Genomic DNA, 23651 nt, shown 5'->3' on the forward strand with positions numbered 1-23651 from the left:
TTTTAGAGGAATACCATAATCCCAATTTTCTAAACTACCGTCAAACCTTGGTTTTCTTGATAGTTTCTTCCAGAAAGATTTCCTGAAAAAACCGGTTTTTGTATACTGATTAGCTATCTTTCCAGAATAATAATCTTTGAACATTTGCTCTGTTTGAGGAAATAATGTTTCAGTTATATACATTTTGCCGATAAAAGTAAAATATAAAACTTTAAGGTAAAAGGCTGTTAAAATTGAGACTTAACGTTTTCGATCTGTTCGATCATCATCAGAGTGAAATAATAGGCATACGCTCAGTGTTCTTATAGTTCAGGTAATGCCAGTTATGTAATACCTGTTCCCATGGGGAACAAGGTGAGGTCCAGTGATTGCACTAGTTTGTTTAGTTCTGGACAGAAGCGTGCGATGTAGAACGCTTCTTTTATTCTTCTTTTTAACCATGAATGGGCAGTGGTTAAAACTTCCCACGAGAACTTGTGGTAAGGGTGTTTTCTGATGTGCTTGGCTGACTCCGACTGCTTATTAACATCTGAATGTTCATTAACACGAACCTCGAGGTTGCTTGCTGTTTCGCCAGTGTATGTTTGTCCACAAGTACACTTGCTTTTGTAGATGACATGTGACGGGTGTGTGTTTTTGTCTTTTAACTTGAAGATTGACTCCATCTTGCATGTTTGCCACATGATAAAGAAGTTGAACCACCCTTTGGTGTACGTGTTAAGTTTCTTTAATAATTTTCTACTCTCTACTTCATTTGTTCTGTAGAAAGGGAGACGGATCCCGACTTAAGGTCTTTCATCGAACCAGTGGACAGGAATTATTGTTTCGTCGCTTTTTGGGTTTTCAAAATCACGGATAACTTCATTTACCAATTTCTTGGGGTATCCTGCTTTGATGAATGATTGTTTGATGGCTTTGACTTCTGCTTGCCAATTGCTGGCTATTCGTTTTGCTCGATGTAAGGCACCTAGAATAGTGTTGCGCTTCCACCTCTCTGGGATGGCCGATTTCCAATTTCCAGTACTTAATATTTGAACGTAATATCTTACAGAAGGTGAGCTAAACATGACTTTTCTGCCATAGTCTATGTCCAAATACTGAGGAAATCAAATGCAAGAAGACATTTTCACGTTCCTTTTGATTATCTGGTCACAGCCACTTGCCTACTGTTTTCGTTTCTAGCAGGTTAGTGTTGTGATTATCAAGATTTTGAGAACGTTAGTACTCAGCGCTGATGAAAAGACCGAAAATAATTTTTATACCAGGTTTTACACTGACATTTCTTCTTTCGAAATGTTAGAAACTTAGGTGTTTCGGTGTTTTAACGGGTAGCGAATTTGCCGATTGAAAAAGTGTGCATAATTAAGAATTTTGAGCAAGCGAATTTTAGTGATTTTAAGCGGCTCGTCGTGGCCTTGAAAATTAACCTACAGAAGAATAATTGGTCTCAAAAGAATTGTAAACCCCTTAGTAATAAGTTTTTAGGCTCAAACTGGAATGTTATTGTGATGCAGATTGAACAGAGTGAAGTTTATGATAAGGTATTAGTCACTAAATTTTGCGTGTTTTTGACCAAACGTGGGACCGTAACGAATTTTTGATTTTTTGGCGGGTTTAAAAATTATTTCAAGAAAAAAAAACCCACCTCGTTTCTAGGCTTACCATAGGCTATCTCTGGGAGGAATATGAAAAATTTGATTTTTCATCATGTACCACATATTTTCGATATGGCTCGGTCCTAGTGGACATTCCCTCTTAATAGGTTTGAACCAAAAATAATAACGCAAACAGAGTATGAAAGCAAATTACCGAAGATAACCAACAGTACAGATGCAATAAATGTGAATTGTGAAGCTATCACAGATTCATTAGTTGATGGACGATCTTCTAATACAACAGCTGTAATACCAACAGACAATTTGGAAGAAAGAGTTGCCAATGCGAATTTCAACAAAGGTTTTGTTGCTCGTAAGGCGCTGTCAGGTGTATCTGCAACTGTGAATACCGAAATGCCACTGAACAGATATTCCTTTTTCGAGCGGCTTCATGATGAATTACTTCCCAGCTCAAGACTTAAGATCAATTTAACCATTGAATCCGATGGTAACTTGATTTGGCAAGCTGCAGATGCTTGTAGAGTCATAATCACAAAAATGCAGCTTATAGTTCCTCGTGTGACATTCAATTCAGAAGGACAGAAACTTTACTTGAGTAATCATCTGGATACACGAAAATGGACTTATCTCCGCGAAAATATTGAGAGAAGTAATAGTGTGAAACAAGCTTCTGGAAGTTTCAGAATATCAACAGGAATCACACGACCGAGACATGTATTTGTCTTCATAATCAACGACGCCTCAATAGAAGATCAAACAGCCAATCCATTTCTTTATAATACATTTTCTGTGAGTACAGATCCACGAACTTTTACTTCATGTCATCTGGAAGTTTTTAATGGTAACGAATTTCCTGAACTTCATTACGATCCAAGCACAGAACCAACCAGGGTGTTCAGAGATGTTCTGAAAGACATTCATGGAAACAACGATTACAACGGTGGAACACTTCTTAACAGAAGTAATTTTGGAACCATATTTCCGCTTGTTTATTTTGATCTCACGAAACAAAAAAAGGAAATCAAAGACGGCAAAACCAAATTGACATTCAAATATAAATTAAGCGGCGCTACAACCACGGATTATTCCATTTATGCTGTAACACTATACGAGCAAGATGTTGAACTGAAAAAGATTGATGGTAAAATAATACTCAGAACTTAAAATAACATTTTAATCACATATATTTCATAAAATAATTTTTATGTAATGTATATTATATATAAGTAATGACAAAATATTATCCTCATGGAGTAAATCTTTCAGATGGCCAGCGGACAAGACTGGCAAATGCTTATCAGAATAATTCAGCAATAACCATCAGACTAGCTGCAAATGAATTGACTGGTCCTGATGAAATGATGTTGACGAAGAGTCAAATAAATGAATTCAGGAAGGCAATGTCAATGGGTAAAGGATCAGACATCAAGATTTCAAAGACACAGATAAGAAAAGCTGTTCAACATGGAGGGAGTCTTTGGTCAGCTCTTTTCTCACTTCCACCCATTATTGCGAAAACTGTTGGTTTAAGCGCACTGGCTTCTGAAGGTGCTTCTCAAGTGGTCAAGAAGATAACTGGCAAAGGACAGACTGGTGGATTTTTAGTTCCCCAAAATAAAATCGATCAATTGATAAAATACAAACATCTTTTGTCAGCTGGTCAAAAACAGCAAATTGTTAGCGCCTTACAATCAGGTTCAGGTGTTGTAATAAAACCAACCAAAACACAATCAGGAGGTTTCCTCGGGACTCTTCGTGCTTCAATAGGTGCACCATTGCTACTAAAGGCATTGACAGGAAAAGGATTGCATGTTGACAGACGTCGTCCAAAAAGATCATTACCCGTTTACGTACCTCCAAAAAAGGAGGAAAACACCACCATCCACCGCCTCTTTTAGGGACATGGGACGACCCCACCGGAAAGGGTTTGCTATTAGGCAAAAACAGCCCGTTCAACTCAATACCCATACTCGGACAAATTTTATAAACGAGCCAGTATAGACTTATGATTTGTTGAACTTTGTCAAACAACTTGGAACAAAGTATTTCAGAGGTGTTTTCAGCCGTGATGATTTACCAAAAATAATAAAAAGAGAATGTGGGATAATCGGTCTTGACAGTAAAATCGATCCTGGTACTCATTGGGTCTGTTACAGAAATATTGATGATCACTGTGAATATTTCGACAGTTTTGGACTGAAGATGCCAAAAGATATTCAGAAATACATGACAACAAGTAGTAAACAAATTGTATGCTCTGGTGATAAGATTCAAGAGTGCGATAGTGTTTTACGCGGCTATTGGGTTTTGTACTATCTGTTGGAGAGACAAAGAGGAAGATCTATTTTGCAAACCATACATAGTTCAAAATTTGACATGACAGACCAAAGTGTTAATCACAGATTCATCATAAATTATTTTAAAAATATGTAATTCATATGTATATGAAGTCTTATTGTGTGAAACAAAAAAAGGTTACTGAATGTGTTCTAGGAAGTGAACATTATGCAAAAGCCAAAGATGAAAGAACCATGATGAAATGCACTTGCACTGAATGTGGAATAACCAAAACCAAATTTGTTAAACAAACTGGGGGAAGATTATTCGAAGCACATGATCTTGGAAGATACTTGGCAGAACAAGTAGCTCGTGCCAGTAAGAATTTAAACTACGTAGCCCGTCCGAATGGGCGGGCATATTGAGTTCTGTAGCAGACACTGGAGCTGAATTATTTATCAGTAAAGGTGTTCCATGGTTAGCCAAGAAAGGTGTTGAAGCTGGAAGATATTATGCTTCTGAATTTATGAGAGATCCGAAATTACAAAAGAAAGCAATTGATTATGGTTTGAAGAAAGCAAAACCTTCTGTGTATACAGTTGGATCTGATGCAATCAATCAATTATCGACCAAAGTGAGACCTGATTACAAATACAAAACTGATAGAATGGACCTTGATGCAGACACGTACAAAGGTGGTTGTAATGACCAGCCACGAGTAAATCCAAACATACACTAATTTATTGAGTAAAGAGCGAATACATCAAGTGATCATAGAGAAATGCCAATCACAACTTTCCTCCCCTCTAGAATTACACGTTATTCATCCATAAACTCCTCATGTAAATTGGAACAACTAAATCAAAAACTATTTGTCCTCCATTTCAACCACAGTTCCTGTGATAAAGTCACAATTCACACAGGTAGTCTTTCATGTATCCAGGTATGGCCCTTTTCCGCACAGGGCGTGTCCCCAGAGAACTCGTTTTAACGGGTGTCTGAGTAGGTGCTGCCGGTGGAGACTCAGGAACCTCAAGTTGGTCGCTAACACCAGGGTTGGGTGGTGTTGCATCACATTCAGGCAAGACCACTTTTGTCACGCTGAGTGTCACACTTGTAACTGGCTCCTCCGCCACATCATTCTCACGGTTTCGAACATGGTCGTGGTGTCGACGGATGATTGTCCCGTTGCTCAGCTGAACTCGAGCTGACACTGGACAAGTTTTCTTCACGACAGTCCCTGGCGTCCAGGCCTTCTTGTTCCGGAAATCCTTAGCATAAACAGCCTGGCCCTCCAGAATCTCCCTCTTCTTAGCATGTTAATCATGTGCTGCCTTCTGCTGGGACAGTTTATTCCTAACGCGATTTGCTACGCTTGGAACAAGCTGATTCAGCTGTGTGTGCAATCTCCGTTTCATGAGTAATTCTGCTGGTGGAACTCCGGTCGTACTGTGAGGGGTGGTGCGGTAAATAAGGAGGAATCGTGATAACTTTGTTTGGACAGTTCCATTCTCCATCTTCTCATAGCCTTCTTTAGAGATTCGCACAGCCCTCTCTACCAAGCCATTTGAGGCAGGATGATAAGGTGCCACTTTGATGTGCTTGATTCCATTCTTTTTCATGAACGCCTGGAATTCTGAGCAGGTAAAATTGCTGTCATTGTCGCTAACGAGTGTTGCTGGTAGGCCATGTGTAGCAAACATTTTTCTCAGCATTTCAATTGTGGCAGTCGACGTGATAGACTTCGTGCAATGCACTTTCAACCACTTCGAGTACGCATCCATGACTACAAGGAACATTTCTCCTTTGTAAGGCCCTGCATAGTCAATGTGAATTCTTGACCAAGGGAGTCCCGGCCACTCCCAGAGGTGTAATGGTGCTTCTGCGGGTATACTCTGGTTTGACTGACATTTGTCGCAGCCCTTCACTTTCTTCACAATCTCCTGATCCATGCCTGGCCACCATGCGTATCTACGTGCCAACGCTTTCATGCGAGATTCATCCGGGTGGGCCTGATGCAGCTCAGTGAGTATTTTTGATCTTCCTTGTGCGGGTACAACCACTCTGGCACCCCAAAGTACATCTTCTACGCTTAATTCACTTCGCTTGGTGAAGTAAGGGTTTAGCTCTGCAGAGTTGTTTTTGGTTGGCCATCCTTCTAAGATGAAGCGTAGCACCTGTGAGAGGACTGGATCCCTCTTGGTCCACTCTTTGATGTGGCCACTATGTACAGATGTGCCTTTCAAATGTTCCATTAATGATCCTCTTTCGAGGCCTGGTCTGAGCTTCCACTAACGATACTACATTAAGGAAATAACACACTGGCTGTGGGTAAAATTTGGGTGGCAGGGAAGGACGACTGGGGAGTAGGGGCCCAGGAAAGGGGCCCTCCTGGGGGAGTACAGATCGGGTGATACCGGGGGTAGCCACCCTGGAATAAAAGTTCCAGACCTGCCTCCAGGGGTGAGGCCCATATCCCGCAGTCCCGGGCGACTGAGGGAACCAGGAGGGGGAGCCCCTCCTGGGGGGAGTACAGATCAGGTGGTACCAGGTTAGCCACCTTGGAATAGGTAATTTCTCCGGACATGTCTTCAGTGGGCTAGAGCCTTACTGTTGTGTAAAGTGCAGCTGATGGGTGCACTTCCCTGCCACCGTCCTTTAATAACAAACAAAAGAAAGTCACCAAGTACAGTCTCTGTTCATTGCACCCTGAATGATAAGGTCTAAGGCTTGCTAAGAGACAGATAACCCTAGCCTATAGCCATTAATGGTATAATTATTATTATTATTTTATAATAAGCAAATGATATCATAAGTATATACGGATAAATGTTTTCTAAAAGTAGCGGAATAGTAATGTTCAGTGTCTATACACGACATCCTGAATTGTAGTGTCAAAGCTTGCCCCCATTTTTTTTTTTGGGAAAGACAGATTATTAGCCTTATTCATGGTGAACATTTCTATAGATCTAAATGATTTTGTTTATTCGCTTGAAGATGGTCCTAAAGCGTAGTATCAGGGGTTCAGATGTGTATAGCAAGGGTCCCAGTCATGGGAGGGTGGGAGGGTAAAAGAAAAATCAGTGGCGAAGGATCGGCACAAACGAGAAGACTGAATACAACGAGGAGCGTGTGCTTGACTAGAGGTCAGGGGCATTAGGTGGACACGTGAGAGACATGACTGGAACCATTGATACACTGTCTTTTACAGATGTAGATAACAGTGGCTTTACTTAGGAAATGAAAGGTTTGTTGTGATATCCAAAGGGGATGATTGTTTTCAACTGGGAATCCCTGATGGACTTTGATATCAGGAATTGGTGGCATGTTACCTATGTTACTGGGATTTACTTATGAGCGTGACACGAGGTTCATAGTGTTACATGTCTCTGAAATGAAGTGTTACAATGCAGAATGTATGTGCCTGTCTTTGAGATATTGTCTCTCAGGTCTCATTAACGTCAGTTTATGGATGCCATAAACTTAAACTTAACAAGTTTGTTTCATCAGGAACTGGGACTGACTTGGGCATCTCAGGCAAGGGTAGCCTACTTGAGCCATCTACATTACCATTGGTCTGACTAGCCTTGTACGATATCTTGTACTCGTAAGCAGACAAGGTCAGTGCCCATAGCTGGATTCGCGGTGCAGCAAGCGCTGGAATCCCTCTCTTCTCATTCAACAAACCCTCCAAAGGTTTATGAATGAGTGTCCATAAAGAAGCTGATGGAACTTCTTAATTCCGAAGATTACAGCTAGCGCCTCCTTCTCTAAGGTCGAGTAATTTCTTTCAGCTTCGTTTAGAGATCTGGACATGTATCCTACTGGACGTTCAGTTCCTCCTTCCATTTTGTGGGATAAGACCGCTCCCACACAATAATCGGAAGCATCAGTGGCAAGGATAAGTTCCTTGACTGGGTCAAAATGTAGTAGTAGCTCAGCTGACTGCAACAGTCCCTTAGATTTTGCAAAGGCCTCCTGTTGTTTCTTTCGCCACTGCCATGTTGATCCTTTCCTCAAGAGCTGGTGTAAAGGCTCCAGGATGGTTGCTACATCAGGTAAGAATCCATGGTAATAGTTGAGCATGCCCAGGAAAGCTTGAAACTGACGACATCCTTTGGCTCCGGTGCATTCTTCATTGCATCAACTTTCGCCACCACAGGTTGAATGCCATCGCCACTGATTACGTACCCACAGTACGAGACTTCAGGTTGCATGAACAGACATTTTGCCAAACGTAGCTTTAATCCTGCTGTGAAAAGCCGACTAAGCACTGCTTCTAGGTTGGCTAGATGATCTGGGTCATCCTTGCCGTTGACTAAGATGTCATCAACTCGCACGACAACATGGGGGATGCCTTGCAATAAATTCCCCATTGTACGTTGGAAAATTCCAGGTGCTGACGAAACCCCAAAGGGCAGTCTATTTATATTGAAAGAGTCCCTTGTGAGTATTGATTGTAGTGAATTTCTTCGATTCCTCATCCAATAATAACTGTTGGTATGCCTGTAACATATCCAGCTTGGTTAATTTATTTCCTCCACCTATTGTGGCAAGCAAGTCCTCAGTCTTGGGGATTGGATAAGTATCCAACTTTGGGACTTGGTTAACAGTACACTTATAGTCGCCACAAGTACGCACTGATCCGTCTTGTTTCACCACTGGAACTATAAGTGCTTCCCACCCTGTGAACATCACCAGAGATATTATGCCTTCGCTCTGCAATTGATCCAGTTTTTTTCGACTTTCGCTTTAAGTGTACGCGGTACAGGACGAGCATTCATGAAGTTGGGTGGAATACTTGGGTCAACATAGATTGTGGCTTCTGTGCCCTTCAGTGTAGCCAGTCCTTCGCCAAAAACGTCCTTGTGTGCATCTAGGATCTTCTGCAGCTGAGGGATGCCCTCCTGGATGTTGAAAATACTGTTCCAGTTAAGCTTAATCACTTGAAGCCAGTCCCTTCCAAGTAAATTGGGTCCAGGATTCTTCACCACCATGGCTGGTAAATTATGATTTTGATTCTGGTGCTTGACAGGAATCAGTACTTCACCCGACACTGGTATATTCTTTCCTGTGTATGTGCTTAATACGGCCTTGGAACTCTTCAATTCCAATTTGTCACGTAGCTTGTTTTACGTTTCTGCATTCAACACGGTTCTGGTCGCACCAGTGTCTATCTCCAAGTTGTGTGGTTCACCACAAAGTTCCACAGTCTCTTCGAATGCCTTGGGTTTGCGTTGTCCGCGAATGTGGTACATTGTCGCTGCATAAACACCTTCTTCCCCGGAACCTTCGTCCACTAAATGTAGGCTGCTTCTTCTTCCCTGGCTTGCTGTCTCGTGAACCGGTATGTTTACCTTCCCGCGTTCCGGAATCGGTTCCTTTGCCCGTCTTTTTCTTTTGCCTTTTCTCGCCACGACACACTTTGGCTAAGTGCCCTCGTCGTCCGCATTTAAAACACTGAGCATCTCTGAATCGACAGGCTGAAGCTTCATGTTTCTCCCCACAATGGTAACACTCTGAATCTGGACGACAATCTTCAATTCCGTTCTTGTCTCGAGCGTCGACCTGATTAACGCTGCCGAGGGTCACGTCGGACTGAATATCAACCACGTACTTCGCTGCCAACTCCTCTCCCGAAGCAATCTCCTCGGCCTTCTTGAGTGTCAACTCTCGTTCCGCTAGTAATCGCCGCTGGATTCTCTTATTATTTATACCACAGACCAAACGATCTCGTAGCATTTCTGGTAACGTCTCGCCAAAATTACAATGTTCGGTTAGCTTACGCAATTCCGCCACGTATGCCGCAACTCCTTCGTCTTCGTTTCGATTTCGGCTATGAAATTTATAACGCTCCACTATCTCACTTGGCTTCGGTGAAAAGTGCTTCTCAAGTGTGGCGACAATCTTCTTAAAAGTTGTCTCCGCTGGCTTCGCTGCTTGAAGTAAATCCCTCGCAAGTGCGTGCGTTTTACTCCCGCAAACACTGAGTAGAATTGCTCGGCGTTTCGCCACATCTTCCACCTCATTCGCTCCACATACTGGGTCCATGATTCTTCTGATTCTTTGAATTCGCCTATTTTTCGGTAGGTCGCCATTCCTGTACGAATCTAGAATTAAATGTCTCGTCGCCAAATGTGATGACCAGCCACGAGTGAATCCAAACATACACTAATTTATTGAGTAAAGAGCGAATACATCACGTGATCATAGAGAAATGCCAATCACAACAGTGGTGCTTTTGATATTCATAAAATGACTGGTAAAATTCCCAGACCAAAGGGTGGTTGGACACCTGGAAAGTACAAATATATCGGCCCATACAATCCACTGGACAAACAGCATATGACAAAAACACTGGTGAGGTAGTTGAATGGTATGTACAACCATACAACGAAGTTGATGAAATTGCCGCTTATCATGACATTTGTTATGATATAGGAAAAAACAAAGGTGATTGTGACCGACAAATGGTTCAGTCATTGGATGAAATCCCTTATGGTGAAAAGCCAAAGTGAGGTGAAACAGCACGATTTTTAATCAACAATAAACAAAAACTTGGTCTGGGAAACGGAAAAGGCCGTCGATTTGGCAAGAAAAATTAGCGGATGAATTACATAAACCAATAAAACGTAACTTCACTCGACGACGTGTAATTGTAAATCATATTGATGAGATATGGTGAGCTGATTTAGTTGAAATGCAACACTTTGGTAAATGGAATAAAGGCTATAGATATCTACCCATGGTTTTGGACACATTCAGTAAATATGGTTGGATTGTCCAGTTGAAGGATAAAAAAGGTGAAACTGTAAGTGAAGCGTTCAAAACCATCTTCGAGGAAGGTAGAAGACCACAATAGTTATGGGTTGATAAGGGTAAAGAATTCTATAACAAATACCTAAAGGACTTTATTAGAAAAAATGGTATACAGATGTGTTCCTCTGAGAATGAAGAAAAATCATCTGTTTGTGAAAAATGGAACAGAACAATAAAAACCAAAATGTGGAAGCAGTTTACTGTTCAAGGTAATACACAGTATTTAGACATACTACCCGAAGTATTAAAACAGTACAACATTACCAAACATGGTTCAATAACTAGTGAGACAATCTCAGATAGTGCAGAGCGCAATTGATAGCTCTGATACAGTAGTCCCATAAGTACTCACCCCTGCTCGGTTCACTTCCGGTTTGTGTCTACCTTGGTAGTCTGCTACGGCTTTTCCCCTTTGCAGTGTGTATGTTTCAAGGTTGTATTTTCATTCAAGGTCCAAACATTACGCACAAATTAATTACTACTGTTGCTTTAAGTTGATTTTCGTTCATTTTAAATTCAACAATACGCTGAAGCAGCAAACGTGACAATTTAGCTCTTCACGCCAACTTTGTAACTTGATACTTGTGTTTTCCTCGCAAAGCCATGTAATATGAAATCCCTGTTTTCTCCAAAACATACGGAAGATGTCCTTGTTTTTTGGAGATAAATGCAAGAAAGTTAAATATCTGATGTAGTGATGAAGAAACGGAACAGAGACGATGTTTTACTAAAAATGCAAATTTTTACCGATGAACAAGAACTAATTTAATTATCAGATAGTCACGAAATACCACTTTCTTTTTCTGTTGCCACCTTTGTTGTTAACAATAAAACAATTCAAAATTAACACACAACGATATTGATGGCTGAGAAGCTTTTCAACGAAAAGTATTGAAGATAAACAGCGCTACTTGGCCGATATGAATGAGTCTCCTCAAAGACTGATTAAATTAATTTGAACTTTCATTAGGTGCCACGGCGTCTGCAGCAATATTTGAGCATTTTCCTGGTTTCTTTTGTTACAAATTTACAATTTGCGGAGTATTAAAGCCACTAACTTGAGAACTTTTTGGTCTCTCTTACAGACACAATTAAGGCAAGAAATAAACAAGTCGCTAAGAAGAAGCAATATATTTGAATCCTGACAAGCACACTATTGTAGATTGAAAACAGCAGATGATATTTGTTGAACCGACCTGTTTGTAATTCTAAAAGCTACGCAGCCACAGTAACGTTTCACTTTTGCAATAAAAAGGGACAATTGGCGCTACCTGAAAAATAACTGCCGTCCTTGGTCACATGACACGATATATAAAATACTGCGTGTAAAGATAGTGTATAACACTAACAATGCTAGAACGCATGCGTCTTACATGTTGAGCTCTACCATAAGGAAAACCACTCAACATTTGTGCGTGATTCCGTATGCAATGTATCCTTCACCTAATATAGAAGCCACGAACCCTAACTAATCTACGCATGCGTTTAGGGCAAATTAGTTTTGTTCTAAGGAGAATGGTACCACAAGGAGAGCAAGGGGTTACCTGAAACAAATATATAGCTTTGCAATGTTCAAAGTTAAGCGACGGCGATGGAATGTGTTTTACGTAGAGTACACATGTACCTTTCCCACCCTACTCCCACTACTTTCTTGCCTCTAGACTAATCATGAATTAATTGAAATTAATTAATTAAACAAACATTAAAGTTTACACCTTAGCGCCATAGGGCCATAGTGCCATAGCGCCATAGCGCCATAGCGCCTTAGTTCCTTAGCGGCAGGCAACCCCCATAACCATCCCAATAGTGCACTCTGCACTAAAAATGACACCCACAGAAGCTGGTAAAAAGAAGAACGAAGGAATAGTATATTTCAATCTCTATACTGATAGGGAAACATCATCATCAAAACCAAAGTTCAAAGTAGGAGATAAAGTCAGAATAGGCAAGTACAAGAGAATATCAAAATATCTGCGGTACGTAGTTTACCAGATATTTGTTTTCTGCACGTTCTGTATTTGGTATTCTTATTGTGTTATACAATTAGGTGTTTCAGTTACGCAATACGCGTTAATTGCGTGTCGTATATATAGCTGTTGTCAGTTAGTGATCTTCCTTCGGGTCTGCTAACGCCACACGCTACTCCACTGTCCTTTTATTTTTATGTTATGGATTTTATTTTCATGCTGTTGTGTGTCTCCCCTTTTTTCAGTGTGGAGATTTCGGTCATTTGAGCTTGACATGCACGAAACCTGCCAACACTTCAAAGAGTAACGCTCGTCGTGATTGACTAGATGGCGGTTCGTTGGCCACTGATGATGCTGATGCCCAGCAAGTTGAGTGCGATTTTTAGTGCAGAGTGCACTATTGGGATGGTTATGGGGGTTGCCTGCCGCTAAGGAACTAAGGCGCTATGGCGCTATGGCGCTATGGCCCTAAGGCGCTAAGGTGTAAACTTTAATGTTTGTTTAATTAATTAATTTCAATTAATTAATTAGTCTAGAGGCAAGGAAGTAATGGGAGTAGGGTGGGAAAGGTACATGTGTACTCTACGTAAAACACATTCCATCGCCGTCGCTTAACTTTGAACATCGAAAAGCTATATATTTGTTTCAGGTAACCCCTTGCTCTCCTTGTGGTACCATTCTCCTTAGAACAAAACTAATTTGCCCTAAACGCATGCGTAGATTAGTTAGGGTTCGTGGCTTCTATATTAGGTGAAGGATACATTGCATACGGAATCACGCACAAATGTTGAGTGGTTTTCCTTATGGTAGAGCTCAACATGTAAGACGCATGCGTTCTAGCATTGTTAGTGTTATACACTATCTTTACACGCAGTATTTTATATATCGTGTCATGTGACCAAGGACGGCAGTTATTTTTCAGGTAGCGCCAATTGTCCCTTTTTACTGCAAAAGTGAAACGTTACTGTGGCTGCGTAGGTTTTAGAATTACAAACAGGTCGGTTCAACAAATATCATCTGCTGTTTTCAATCTACAATAGTGTGCTTGTCAGGATTCAAATATATTGCTTCTTCTTAGCGACTTGTTTATTTCTTGCCTTAATTGTGTCTGTAAGAGAGACCAAAAAGTTCTCAAGTTAGTGGCTTTAATACTCCGCAAATTGTAAATTTGTAACAAAAGAAACCAGGAAAATGCTCAAATATTGCTGCAGACGCCGTGGCACCTAATGAAAGTTCAAATTAATTTAATCAGTCTTTGAGGAGACTCATTCATATCGGCCAAGTAGCGCTGTTTATCTTCAATACTTTTCGTTGAAAAGCTTCTCAGCCATCAATATCGTTGTGTGTTAATTTTGAATTGTTTTATTGTTAACAACAAAGGTGGCAACAGAAAAAGAAAGTGGTATTTCGTGACTATCTGATAATTAAATTAGTTCTTGTTCATCGGTAAAAATTTGCATTTTTAGTAAAACATCGTCTCTGTTCCGTTTCTTCATCACTACATCAGATATTTAACTTTCTTTCATTTATCTCCAAAAAACAAGGACATCTTCCGTATGTTTTGGAGAAAACAGGGATTTCATATTACATGGCTTTGCGAGGAAAACAAAAGTATCAAGTTACAAAGTTGGCGTGAAGAGCTAAATTGTCACGTTTGCTGCTTCAGCGTGTTGTTGAATTTAAAATGAACGAAAATCAACTTAAAGCACCAGTAGTAATTAATTTGTACGTAATGTTTGGACCTTGAATGAAAATGCAACCTTGAAACATACACACTGCAAAGGGGAAAAGCCGTAGCAGACTACCAAGGTAGACACAAACCGGAAGTGAACCGAGCAGGGGTGAGTACTTATGGGACTACTGTATCAGAGCTATCAATTGCGCTCTGCACTATCTGAGATTGTCTCACTAGTTTACATTTATTGTCTTCCTTTAGCGACGAATTTAGTGTTAAAGGCGGTAGGAATGGCGTCAAAGATCGCTTGAAGTCCTCGCTTAACTTCTGGGTTGAAACATTAGATGCTTCAGATTTTGTCCTTGACATGATTAGGCGTGGTTACAGGTTACCATTTGCCCAGTATCCCTCGCAGTGCTTTCTAAAGAACAACACATCTGCGCTTCAGCATCCAGAATTTGTGGCCGAAGCAATTACCGAGCTTCTTAGTAATAGTTGTATTGTTGAGCATGTCGTTCCTCCGTTCTGTGTGAATCCTTTAACAGTCGCGGAAGGAGAGAAGTTGCGTCTTGTTATTGATCTTAGGCACGTTAACAATTGTTTAGTTAAACCCAGATTCAAATATGAAGACTTGCTCTCGCTATCCCAAGTTCTGGATGAAGGGCACTGGTTTTGCAAATGGGACCTTAAGTCCGGCTACCATCATGTTGATATTTGTCTTGATCACCAAAAGTATCTCGGTTTTGCTTGGCCTTTTTCCGGCGTTGTTAGATATTTTACCTTTGCAGTTCTTCCTTTCGGCCTCAGTAGTGCCTGCTTTTGTTTCACCAAGTTGATGCGCCCGTTAGTTAGACGCTGGCGTTCTATGGGGCACACCAGTTTCATTTATCTAGAGGACGGTCTCGGTAGTCAACCAGATAAGTGTTCCGCCTCGGCAGCAAGCTTAATTCATCGCAAAGAGCTTTCTTCGTCTGGTCTTCTTTGTAATGAGGAAAAGTCGCGCCGGACCCCAATGCAGATTGGCGAGTGGCTCGGTTTCGTGATCGATTCTATTTCATTGTCATTCCGAATTCCAGAGAAGAAAGTCTCCAAACTTAAGGGCTTGTTGGATTCTGCGATTCAGGCGGGGTACTCTTCATTCTGTCAGTTAGCGAGAATCGCTGGTACTATCATTTCAGTTGCTTTGGCAGTCGGTCCGATTTCTCGTCTTTTGACCAGGCAGATGTACTTCGCCATTGAAACCAGGTCAGCATGGGACAACACCATTCATTTTTCTCCCAGTCTTCTAATCGAGCTCAAATTTTGGTACTGCAACATCGATTGCTTCAACGGTTATTCTATAAGGCCACCATTAGCGACCCATACCGTTGTGTTTTCTGATGCAAGTGATGTAGCTTTGGGAGGTTTTTCAGCTTCTCTAGACGGCACCGTTGTCAGCGGCATGTGGGAACCCGAGGATATCGGCCAAAGTTCCACGTTCCGCGAACTGAAAGCTATTTATTTCGTGTTGCTTTCCTACGTTGCTCAATTGAAACACAAGAGAGTTTAAATCTTTACTGATAATCAGGGCGCCGCCAGAATTGTTGCTATCGGAAGCTCGAAAACTAATCTCCAGGCTCTGGCTATGGACATTTTTAATCTCTGTCTTATTAACAGCATCGTTCTGGAAGCGCAATGGATCCCAAGGTCGCTTAATGAAAGGGCAGATCTTCTCAACAGATTTGTTGACAAAGATGACTGGTCCGTCAATCCTTCTGTATTTCGAGTGATTGACACCAAATGGGGTCCTCACACAATCGATCGGTTTGCGTCGCATTATAACGCCCAGGTTCCAAGGTTCGATTCTAAATTTGCCTCCTCCGGCTGCAGCGGCGTTGACGCCTTGGCCCAGGATTGGCGAGACGAGGACAATTGGGTCTGTCCTCCGTGAGTGCCATCGTGCCTTATGTTAGAGTTCTCTCGTTGTGCTCTGGTTACGACACTTTGATCGTCCCACAGTGGCCTTCGGCCTATTTTTGGCCCTTTTTGCATGACAGCTCTTCCCAGTTCAAGTCTTTTGTTAAGGGAGTGTTTGAGCTTCCTTGTATAGAAGACCTCTTGTTGGAAGGTCCCGGCCAGAGGCAAATTTACAAGGCGCGTCCCTCGGTCTTCAGTGGTTGCCCGAGATTCAGAATGTTAGCCTTACGGGTAGATTTTAGGTGAGCTTTCGTCATCCTTGTTTACCATGCACGTCTCTTTTCTTTCAGCTCTACTCCTCAGCTTGTCATTGCTAATCTTTTAGTTTGGCCTCGTTGCGGACGTTTTGCCTGATTTGGCAGTGTCATTTTGGTCAGTAGTTTGACCTCCGTTTGTTTTGCACCTTTTGCCTGATTTGGCATCGTCGTTTTGACTGTACGTGTGTTGGACTAAATTGTTTTTATGCTGCGTTTGCTATTTTATTGTGTTTTGCCTGATTTGGCAGTATCTCTTGGGCCGTTTTGATGGTTTTTATGGCATCTCATTTTCTGTTTGTATTGTGTATCTCCTTTTTTATGTTATTCTACCTTTGTTTTTTGCTTACTCTTATTTTATTTTATTTTATTTCATGTAGACGTTCTTCAATCGAGGATTTGGCGTGATGCAAATTCTCTGGTCGATCCATCTTTGCGTAGGCTTGTTCCAAACCTTCTCCATTTGCAGTTGGAGTCCAGAGCTCCTTCCACCGTGCAGAAATACAGATCTGGCTGGCTGAAGTGGTGTCAATGGGCAGCTTCTAAGATTGGCGTTGAAGTTATTCCAGCAAAGCCTCTGCATGTCGCGCTCTTTATTAGCGAGCTTACTGTAATTTCAGTTAACAATAATACGGGGATATCTTCTATAGAATCAGTTCTTTACGGCATTAAGTGGAGTCATAGTCTGGCCGGGATAGTAGAATGTCCTACTAGTCACACCCTTGTCAAGTCATCCTTAGAGGGCGCTAGAAGGAAACTTGCACGTCCCGTTCAGCCCAAAGAACCTTTATCCGTCGACACAGTTTGTAGGATCGCTGATCATTATATTTCTAGTAGTTCTCTCGCTGTTATTCGTTTTCTTTTCATTCTCTTAGTTGGCTTCGTTGGGTTTTACCGTATGGACGAAATTCGTAATTTGTCTGTTAAAGATGTCTCTATTTGCAGTGAATACAAGTCAGTTTTCATTCCAAAACGCAAGAATGATCAGTATAGGGAGGGGCATACATCCCTCTTAGCAAGGTCTCATAAGGCTACTTGCCCGGTTTCTATTACCGAGAGGTTACTCAAGCTTCTTCCTTCATCTTGTGAGTGATTTTCCCCCCTCGTTAGACGAATTGTTAAATCTAAGGAGTATTTTCATGCTACTAAAGGCGTTTCATACACGACGCTTAGAGAGGAATTTAGGAAATACGTTAAACCATTTGTAGATGACATTGCTAGTTACGGCACTCATAGTATCAAGTCTGGCGCCGCTTCAAATCCTGCGTGTAGGAGTATTTCTGCTGATCTGCTGGACATGCACGCCGGCTGGAAATGTACCATTTCAAAGAACAGATACATTAAGCACACTGTTAATGATCGCTTAAAAGTTGCTCGATCTGTTGCTCTTTAGTTTCGGATTTCATTTGTTAACGATAAATTATTTAATCAGTAGTCTCGGCGGGGGACTAAAGTCGTGCCTGGCCCGCCCCAGATTTCCTATCCGTTTTTCCCACAGGGTTTTTTAGGGTAGGTTTTTTCTGGCCCCCCTGGCACGGCTTTCTCTAGTTTACATTTTCAATTTCTCTTTTTGTAGACGTTGTTAGTATCTGCTTTAATAAAGTGGCGTTATGGCGTCACTCAGGCCATAATCCAATATTCTCCATGAATTGCTGTTTTGCTGTATGTCGTTCTATAGATTAGGTTAGTGCAGAAAAGTATTTGACATACCCATAATGATTCACCCTTCCAGTCATTGGTATTTGTCTTTTGACATGAATGATATTACCATCTTCTGGTGCTGCATATAAATCATAAATTGGATGAGCCTTATAATTTTTATTTTCAACTTTAATCGTTGTCATTACAATATTAAAAAAGTCACGTGTTTAAGTCATTATTGAAAAATGTATTTTCAAGCCACTCAGCGTGACTGAATCAAATATATAAATATATATTGCATAGAGTGGAAAACAAAAAAGTAGGACAATCGTCAGAAGAAAAAAAGCAAATACTGATTGATATTGTAATTTTTGTAGTAATGGTCATAATTATAAAATGACTGGAAAACACAATCATTTGAGACCAAAGAAACATTAAAGAAACGTCGACATCACAAACGATTTTCTGAAACGAAAAAATGAAATCGTTGATGATGATTTTTTGAAACCAAAAGGCTACCATCGAGTGCACTACATTCTCAGAAGGGACTTTCCCAGGAATGAGTAATGCGTTTATTATTTTCGTACTCGTACGAATCAATATCCGCGGGACTTCCCCTCGGAAATGAGTCATCTAATTTCTATTGTTATCAAGTGGTATACCGTATCAAAATTTTACCCATAAATTTACCAACTGATAATTTTTATGATAAAACGGCTGTGTTCGATAAAATATCTGATAATCGCCATACTGATCGACCTTACAAAACTCCTTTATATTTTATAATGTCCATATGCATAACTTGTTATTCCATTATCAGGGATGAATCTTTTGTCATCGAAACATGACAATGACACTTTATTGAGCTCATAACTTCCCAACTGATGTCCTTCGCTTCTGATGGTCTTCATTTTGTGATACATTTGCTTGTTATTGAACAGTGTGTTTTTGTAGTCTTTATGTTGAATATCCTTTTTTATAACAATCTTCTTGATTCCTTTTGCAGTCTTACTATTTTGGTTGTTGTCTTTGATATATGAATACTTCTTCGATCGCAAGCCGATGAATTCTGTGATGATCTCGCCAGCCGCTTCGTCTTTGAACTTACCAATGACCTTCTTGTTTGTCTTATCAAAAAACGGACTATTCTTTTTGTAATCGCTGTAGTCGAATTTGTCTTTGTCAGCCCAAAAGTCGTTGTACACGTCTTCTGTTTCTATTTCATATGTTAAGCTGTCTGTCTGTGAGTAATAATTTAGCTTTTTCACCGTATTTTTGCTTGATGTAATTGTAATGAAAATCATACATTAACGTCTTGCTGAGATCAAGAATACACCCAGGTGTATAAATGGGTACCGGCGAACTTAATGCTGGGGGTAACCCTGCGATGGACTAGCATCCCATCCAGGGGGAAGTAGAAATACTCCTATTCGCTTCATGCTACAGAAACCGGGATAAGCTCCGGCCTGATGGGCCACTTGGCTCGCATGCAGACTTTACCTTTACCTTTTTACAAGTCAGACATCTACTCTTTTACGAGTATTTTCCATTGTTTTTCCAAATACTGAATTATTCATCAATTTCAAGAAATCTTTTTCAAATTTTTCGCTTGAGTTCTTTTTTTGTGTATTGAGGTCAATGTATTCTTTCAACTAAGGAGATTGATTAAATTCTAATACTCAGTGTACTTTTTTCAGTTTTCAAACTAAATCGAGATACGAATTTCGATAGTGGAGAACATATTTATTTTTGTTGCTCAAGGTTGGATTCAGTTTTTTTACTTGTCCGATTGACATATTGTATTTGTTCTTGATTTTTTGACAGTACTCTGACAGCGTATTTTCAGTTACATTTACTTGCTCAGGCCCAAGAGCATAATCGTTGTGAAGATCGTGTAGCTATTTTGGGTATTCCAGATCAACTTCCAAAATTAGTCATTTTTTACTGTCTTCTTCATTCTTTGATATATCAGGTTTTTCGATTTTCTTCCATCTGAAATCACCAGTTGGTAGATACTGACTCATCGCCCAACCGTACAGATTGTTTGCGTCGAGATACATGATGTGTTTCGAAGGAGCATTTTTGTCGTGATCTTTCATATATTTGTTGTTAGCTTTTCCACATCTATTTGCGATATATGAAGTACCACTACGTACACCTTTCTGAATGATTTGAAACATATCAATGTCATGCATAAGTTCTAGTTTAATGTCAGTCATTTTCAGCATAGCATCCCAAGAGAATCTAGGGCTTGTGAAGTAGTGACATGGATCTCATTTATAGTATTGCAAAGAAGTCTTTCTGAAATTCTTAAAACAGATCTGTTAACAGTAGGATGTCAGATATCAAATACAGATCGTGATATTCACCCATATTTTGTAGTTTAAATTTCTTCCAAATATTTTTAGCGTGTTCATAGTATTCATCTGTTATATGTCCATCATTCAAAATGCTATAAAATTCTTCTTTTGTCGGCAGTTCTGTTTTATCAAATTTTTCGAAACTATCCATATGGTCATATGGATACACGCCTTTTTGCGACATCAAATTTCATTTTTTTACCTCTGAATCTTTCTGATGTATATTTCAATGATTCTTCTGGAAGGTTGCTGACTAGTTTATCAAGACTTGAGCTCATAAATTGGAAACTGTCAATAAACGTTAGACTATTACAAAGCGTGAAAGCCATATACTTTTCCATATTATTAGGTATTGCATTTATGTTCATCTATTGCTCTTCTCCTTTCTTATTTTTGTATTTGTGTGATTTTTAGCTATTTGACCAATCTGCTGCACAATAAAATGGCTGTCGTAACCTCTCAGATTGGGGAATATTACTGGAATCTTATCAGTTAGTTGGAAATTAAGACTACAATCTTAATGAGCTGAGCCTCTGTATGCAATGTGGCAATGGTCTCTTACTCTGATGTCTTTATCAATGTATTTTTTACCACAAATGTGACACTTCTTAGCTTTCTTGAAGTTTTCTTCATCCTCATCTGTCATTTTCAACGGCTCGTTGAAGTTATTTTTTTCTGATCTGTCTGCAATAAGTTACTTCATATAACATCTTCTCCATGAATTTATACACAGCATTTTCACCTCTGTATGCCTGCACTGGTTTAGTGGATTTGTCACCGTAACAACAAACGACTTTGTATCCGTAAGTCTGTGATTTTGGTATGATTCTGTGTACGATTGTTGGTCGCTTGGTTTACAACCTTGTACTTTTTCTCCTATAGCCTCAAAATCAGCGTATATCACAAATGGCACAGGTAACTGTTTGTGGTGGTTTTGAAACATGATTTTTTCACTTTCCCGGGCATTTTGAAAGCTTGTTCACCATTGATAACCATACATTCAGTCTTGCGTTTTTTGAGAATACTTTCTTAACTGAACCATTCTAGGCAATACATACAGAAATGTTTTCTATGCTCATGTTTTGTTTGATTATACATGAATTTATTGAAATCTTTGATTAGAACGTAATGTTTGTCAGGTTTTCATCTTCTGTTATTAGTAATAGGTTCATCACACTATCAAACTTTTCTTTTGAAACATAAATAGGGAATGGTTGTTTTGCTTCATATCCAAATACGTTTATTTTAATGCTATTTTGCTTTTCTATTTTATTGTACTGTTTAACATCGACTGGAAATTCAATTCCTGAATAATCTAATTGTTTGATAAATGTTTTATCAACTTTTTCGATTCGCTGTGGATATTTGTCTTGTGGGTTCAAATATCTGATATGACACCACCTGAAACATTAATTATCTTCGTTTTTCATATTTACTAAACCTTTGGCTGAATGTCTTAATTCTTTTGGAAGTTGTATATATGATGAACCTTTCATCGGCTTGTATTTGACTATATTCAAATAATGTTTGTCAACTGATTCTATTATCCATCCTGATCCTTCTGATAACCATTGTGCAGTCTTTCTGACAATCTGTTCTGTTGCTGATTTCAATAATTCTTCAATTTCAATATCATTTGTAATTGTTGAAGTTTTACTGCTGAAATAAGCTGTTTTGTATATTGTATCTTTACCTTTTGGTTTTTTGAAAGTTAATGTTGCAGTTCCTAGGGAGTAATACTTTAAATACCCCGACAAACACAAGCAATAAACACGCGTTCTATGGCGTAAAGGGGGGAACACCGCTCCGCAATCGACGTGACAGATGAACTTCCATTGCGTGACCAAATGCCAAACTTATCTCCCCGGCGAGGCCAAAAGCTTGCGCGTCCTAGAAGCGTAACTCTGAACGGCACTACGAGCTGACCTCCGGTCAGCATCGTGCTAGAGTGTAGACAGTTCTCAAGCCTTACTTATCTCCCCAGCACTACGAGCCGACTCCGCCGGCACGTGCTGGATAGGAAAAGAAGAGGCATAAAAGAGCGTTCAATAGCGCCACTATATTAGCGAAAACGAAGCTCGGGGAAGTCGCTGCAAGACTTAACCGACAGCGTGTTACGAGAGGTGAACCCCAGTTTATTATTTATTTTAATGAACAACAACAATAAACCTCCAAAGGGAGGCAAGGGTGGGAGTTACAATTTCGAGGGCTAACTAAAAGTTACAGTGGTGATATAACGAGCGAATGATGCTAAAGTCCAAGCTAAGGCTCTTTTATAGGTAGACTGATGTCTGGGTTTAAACCAATATAAAATCGTGTACCATGAAAAGTACAGAGCCCATGCGACCTTGAACGAAACAAGAATGGGGCTATTTAAAAGACTAGCCATACAAAACGCATGATATAGAAAGACTTCTATAATGTTCTAACGCCTAACAGTTCTATTGCGTTACGTTTAACAATAGTAAGCTAGTGACTGTACGTAAATAGCGTCAAGCTCCATTAACTGCGCTTTAACGATTGACTTTAAAGCTTTATTATTTTTATTGTCTCAACCAGTTTCAGTCCTTTCACTTCATTTAATAAACGTTTGAGATAAGTTTCGATCCATTTACTAGTGCTGTTTAGCTGTATCAATGGATCTTTTTTTTTAATGTCAACTTCGTATGACTTAACAGCACCCTTGAGAGCTTTGTTGAGTTTTATTTTTTTTGTTCTTGGTGTTGGGACTGGCCCAAATTGAGGTGGTGGTGGAGTTATTTTATTCCTTGGAGCCGCAATAGGAAGATCTCTATATCGAGGCGGCGGCTGTGTTGTTTTATTTTCATACTCCTTAACCAATTGTTTTACACTTTTTCTTGGTTTCGGAATTGGCTTATTTTCTTTTTTCAAGAGCAACTCAATTAGCTGCTGTTTTGATAATTTATTGAGATTATTTCTATCCATACTATATGATAATATTATTTTCTTATATAATTTTTCACCCTTCATAATAATATACATCGGTTTCTCTTTAAGTATTATTGGAAAAAATATTTTCAGGCCTCTTAGAGTCAATAGGGTAAAAAACGGTTCAAGTTTTAATT

General features: G+C 40.0%; 3 protein-coding genes across 3 annotated transcripts; 2 read left to right on the forward strand and 1 right to left on the reverse strand.

Annotated features, from left to right (window-relative positions):
• Window positions 1-9086: 9086 nt before the first annotated feature.
• LOC145498548 (uncharacterized) lies at window positions 9087-9944 on the reverse strand. Its single transcript, XM_081478455.1, has one exon. It carries the CDS (start codon window positions 9942-9944, stop codon window positions 9087-9089), a length of 858 nt encoding a protein of 285 aa, XP_081334581.1.
• An 808-nt stretch (window positions 9945-10752) lies between these two features.
• Window positions 10753-16922, forward strand: LOC145497954 (uncharacterized). Its single transcript, XM_081477831.1, has one exon. It carries the CDS (start codon window positions 14722-14724, stop codon window positions 15901-15903), a length of 1182 nt encoding a protein of 393 aa, XP_081333957.1. The 5' UTR covers window positions 10753-14721; the 3' UTR covers window positions 15904-16922.
• Window positions 16839-18293, forward strand: LOC145498549 (uncharacterized; the record flags this gene model as incomplete). Its single annotated transcript, XM_081478456.1, has 1 exon — window positions 16839-18293. A coding segment is annotated over one exon (819 nt), but the record flags the coding sequence as incomplete, so codon positions are not given.
• Window positions 18294-23651: the final 5358 nt, after the last annotated feature.

This window comes from Orbicella franksi, chromosome 9 (assembly GCF_964199315.1).
Source record: "Orbicella franksi chromosome 9, jaOrbFran1.1, whole genome shotgun sequence".
NCBI lineage: Eukaryota > Metazoa > Cnidaria > Anthozoa > Scleractinia > Merulinidae > Orbicella > Orbicella franksi.

What these genes read in the sequence shown, in the direction of transcription:
- LOC145498548 (XM_081478455.1), bottom strand. Translation starts at nt 9,944, where the DNA reads ATGGACCCAGTATGTGGAGCGAATGAGGTGGAAGATGTGGCGAAACGC.
- LOC145497954 (XM_081477831.1), top strand. Translation starts at nt 14,722, where the DNA reads ATGATTAGGCGTGGTTACAGGTTACCATTTGCCCAGTATCCCTCGCAG.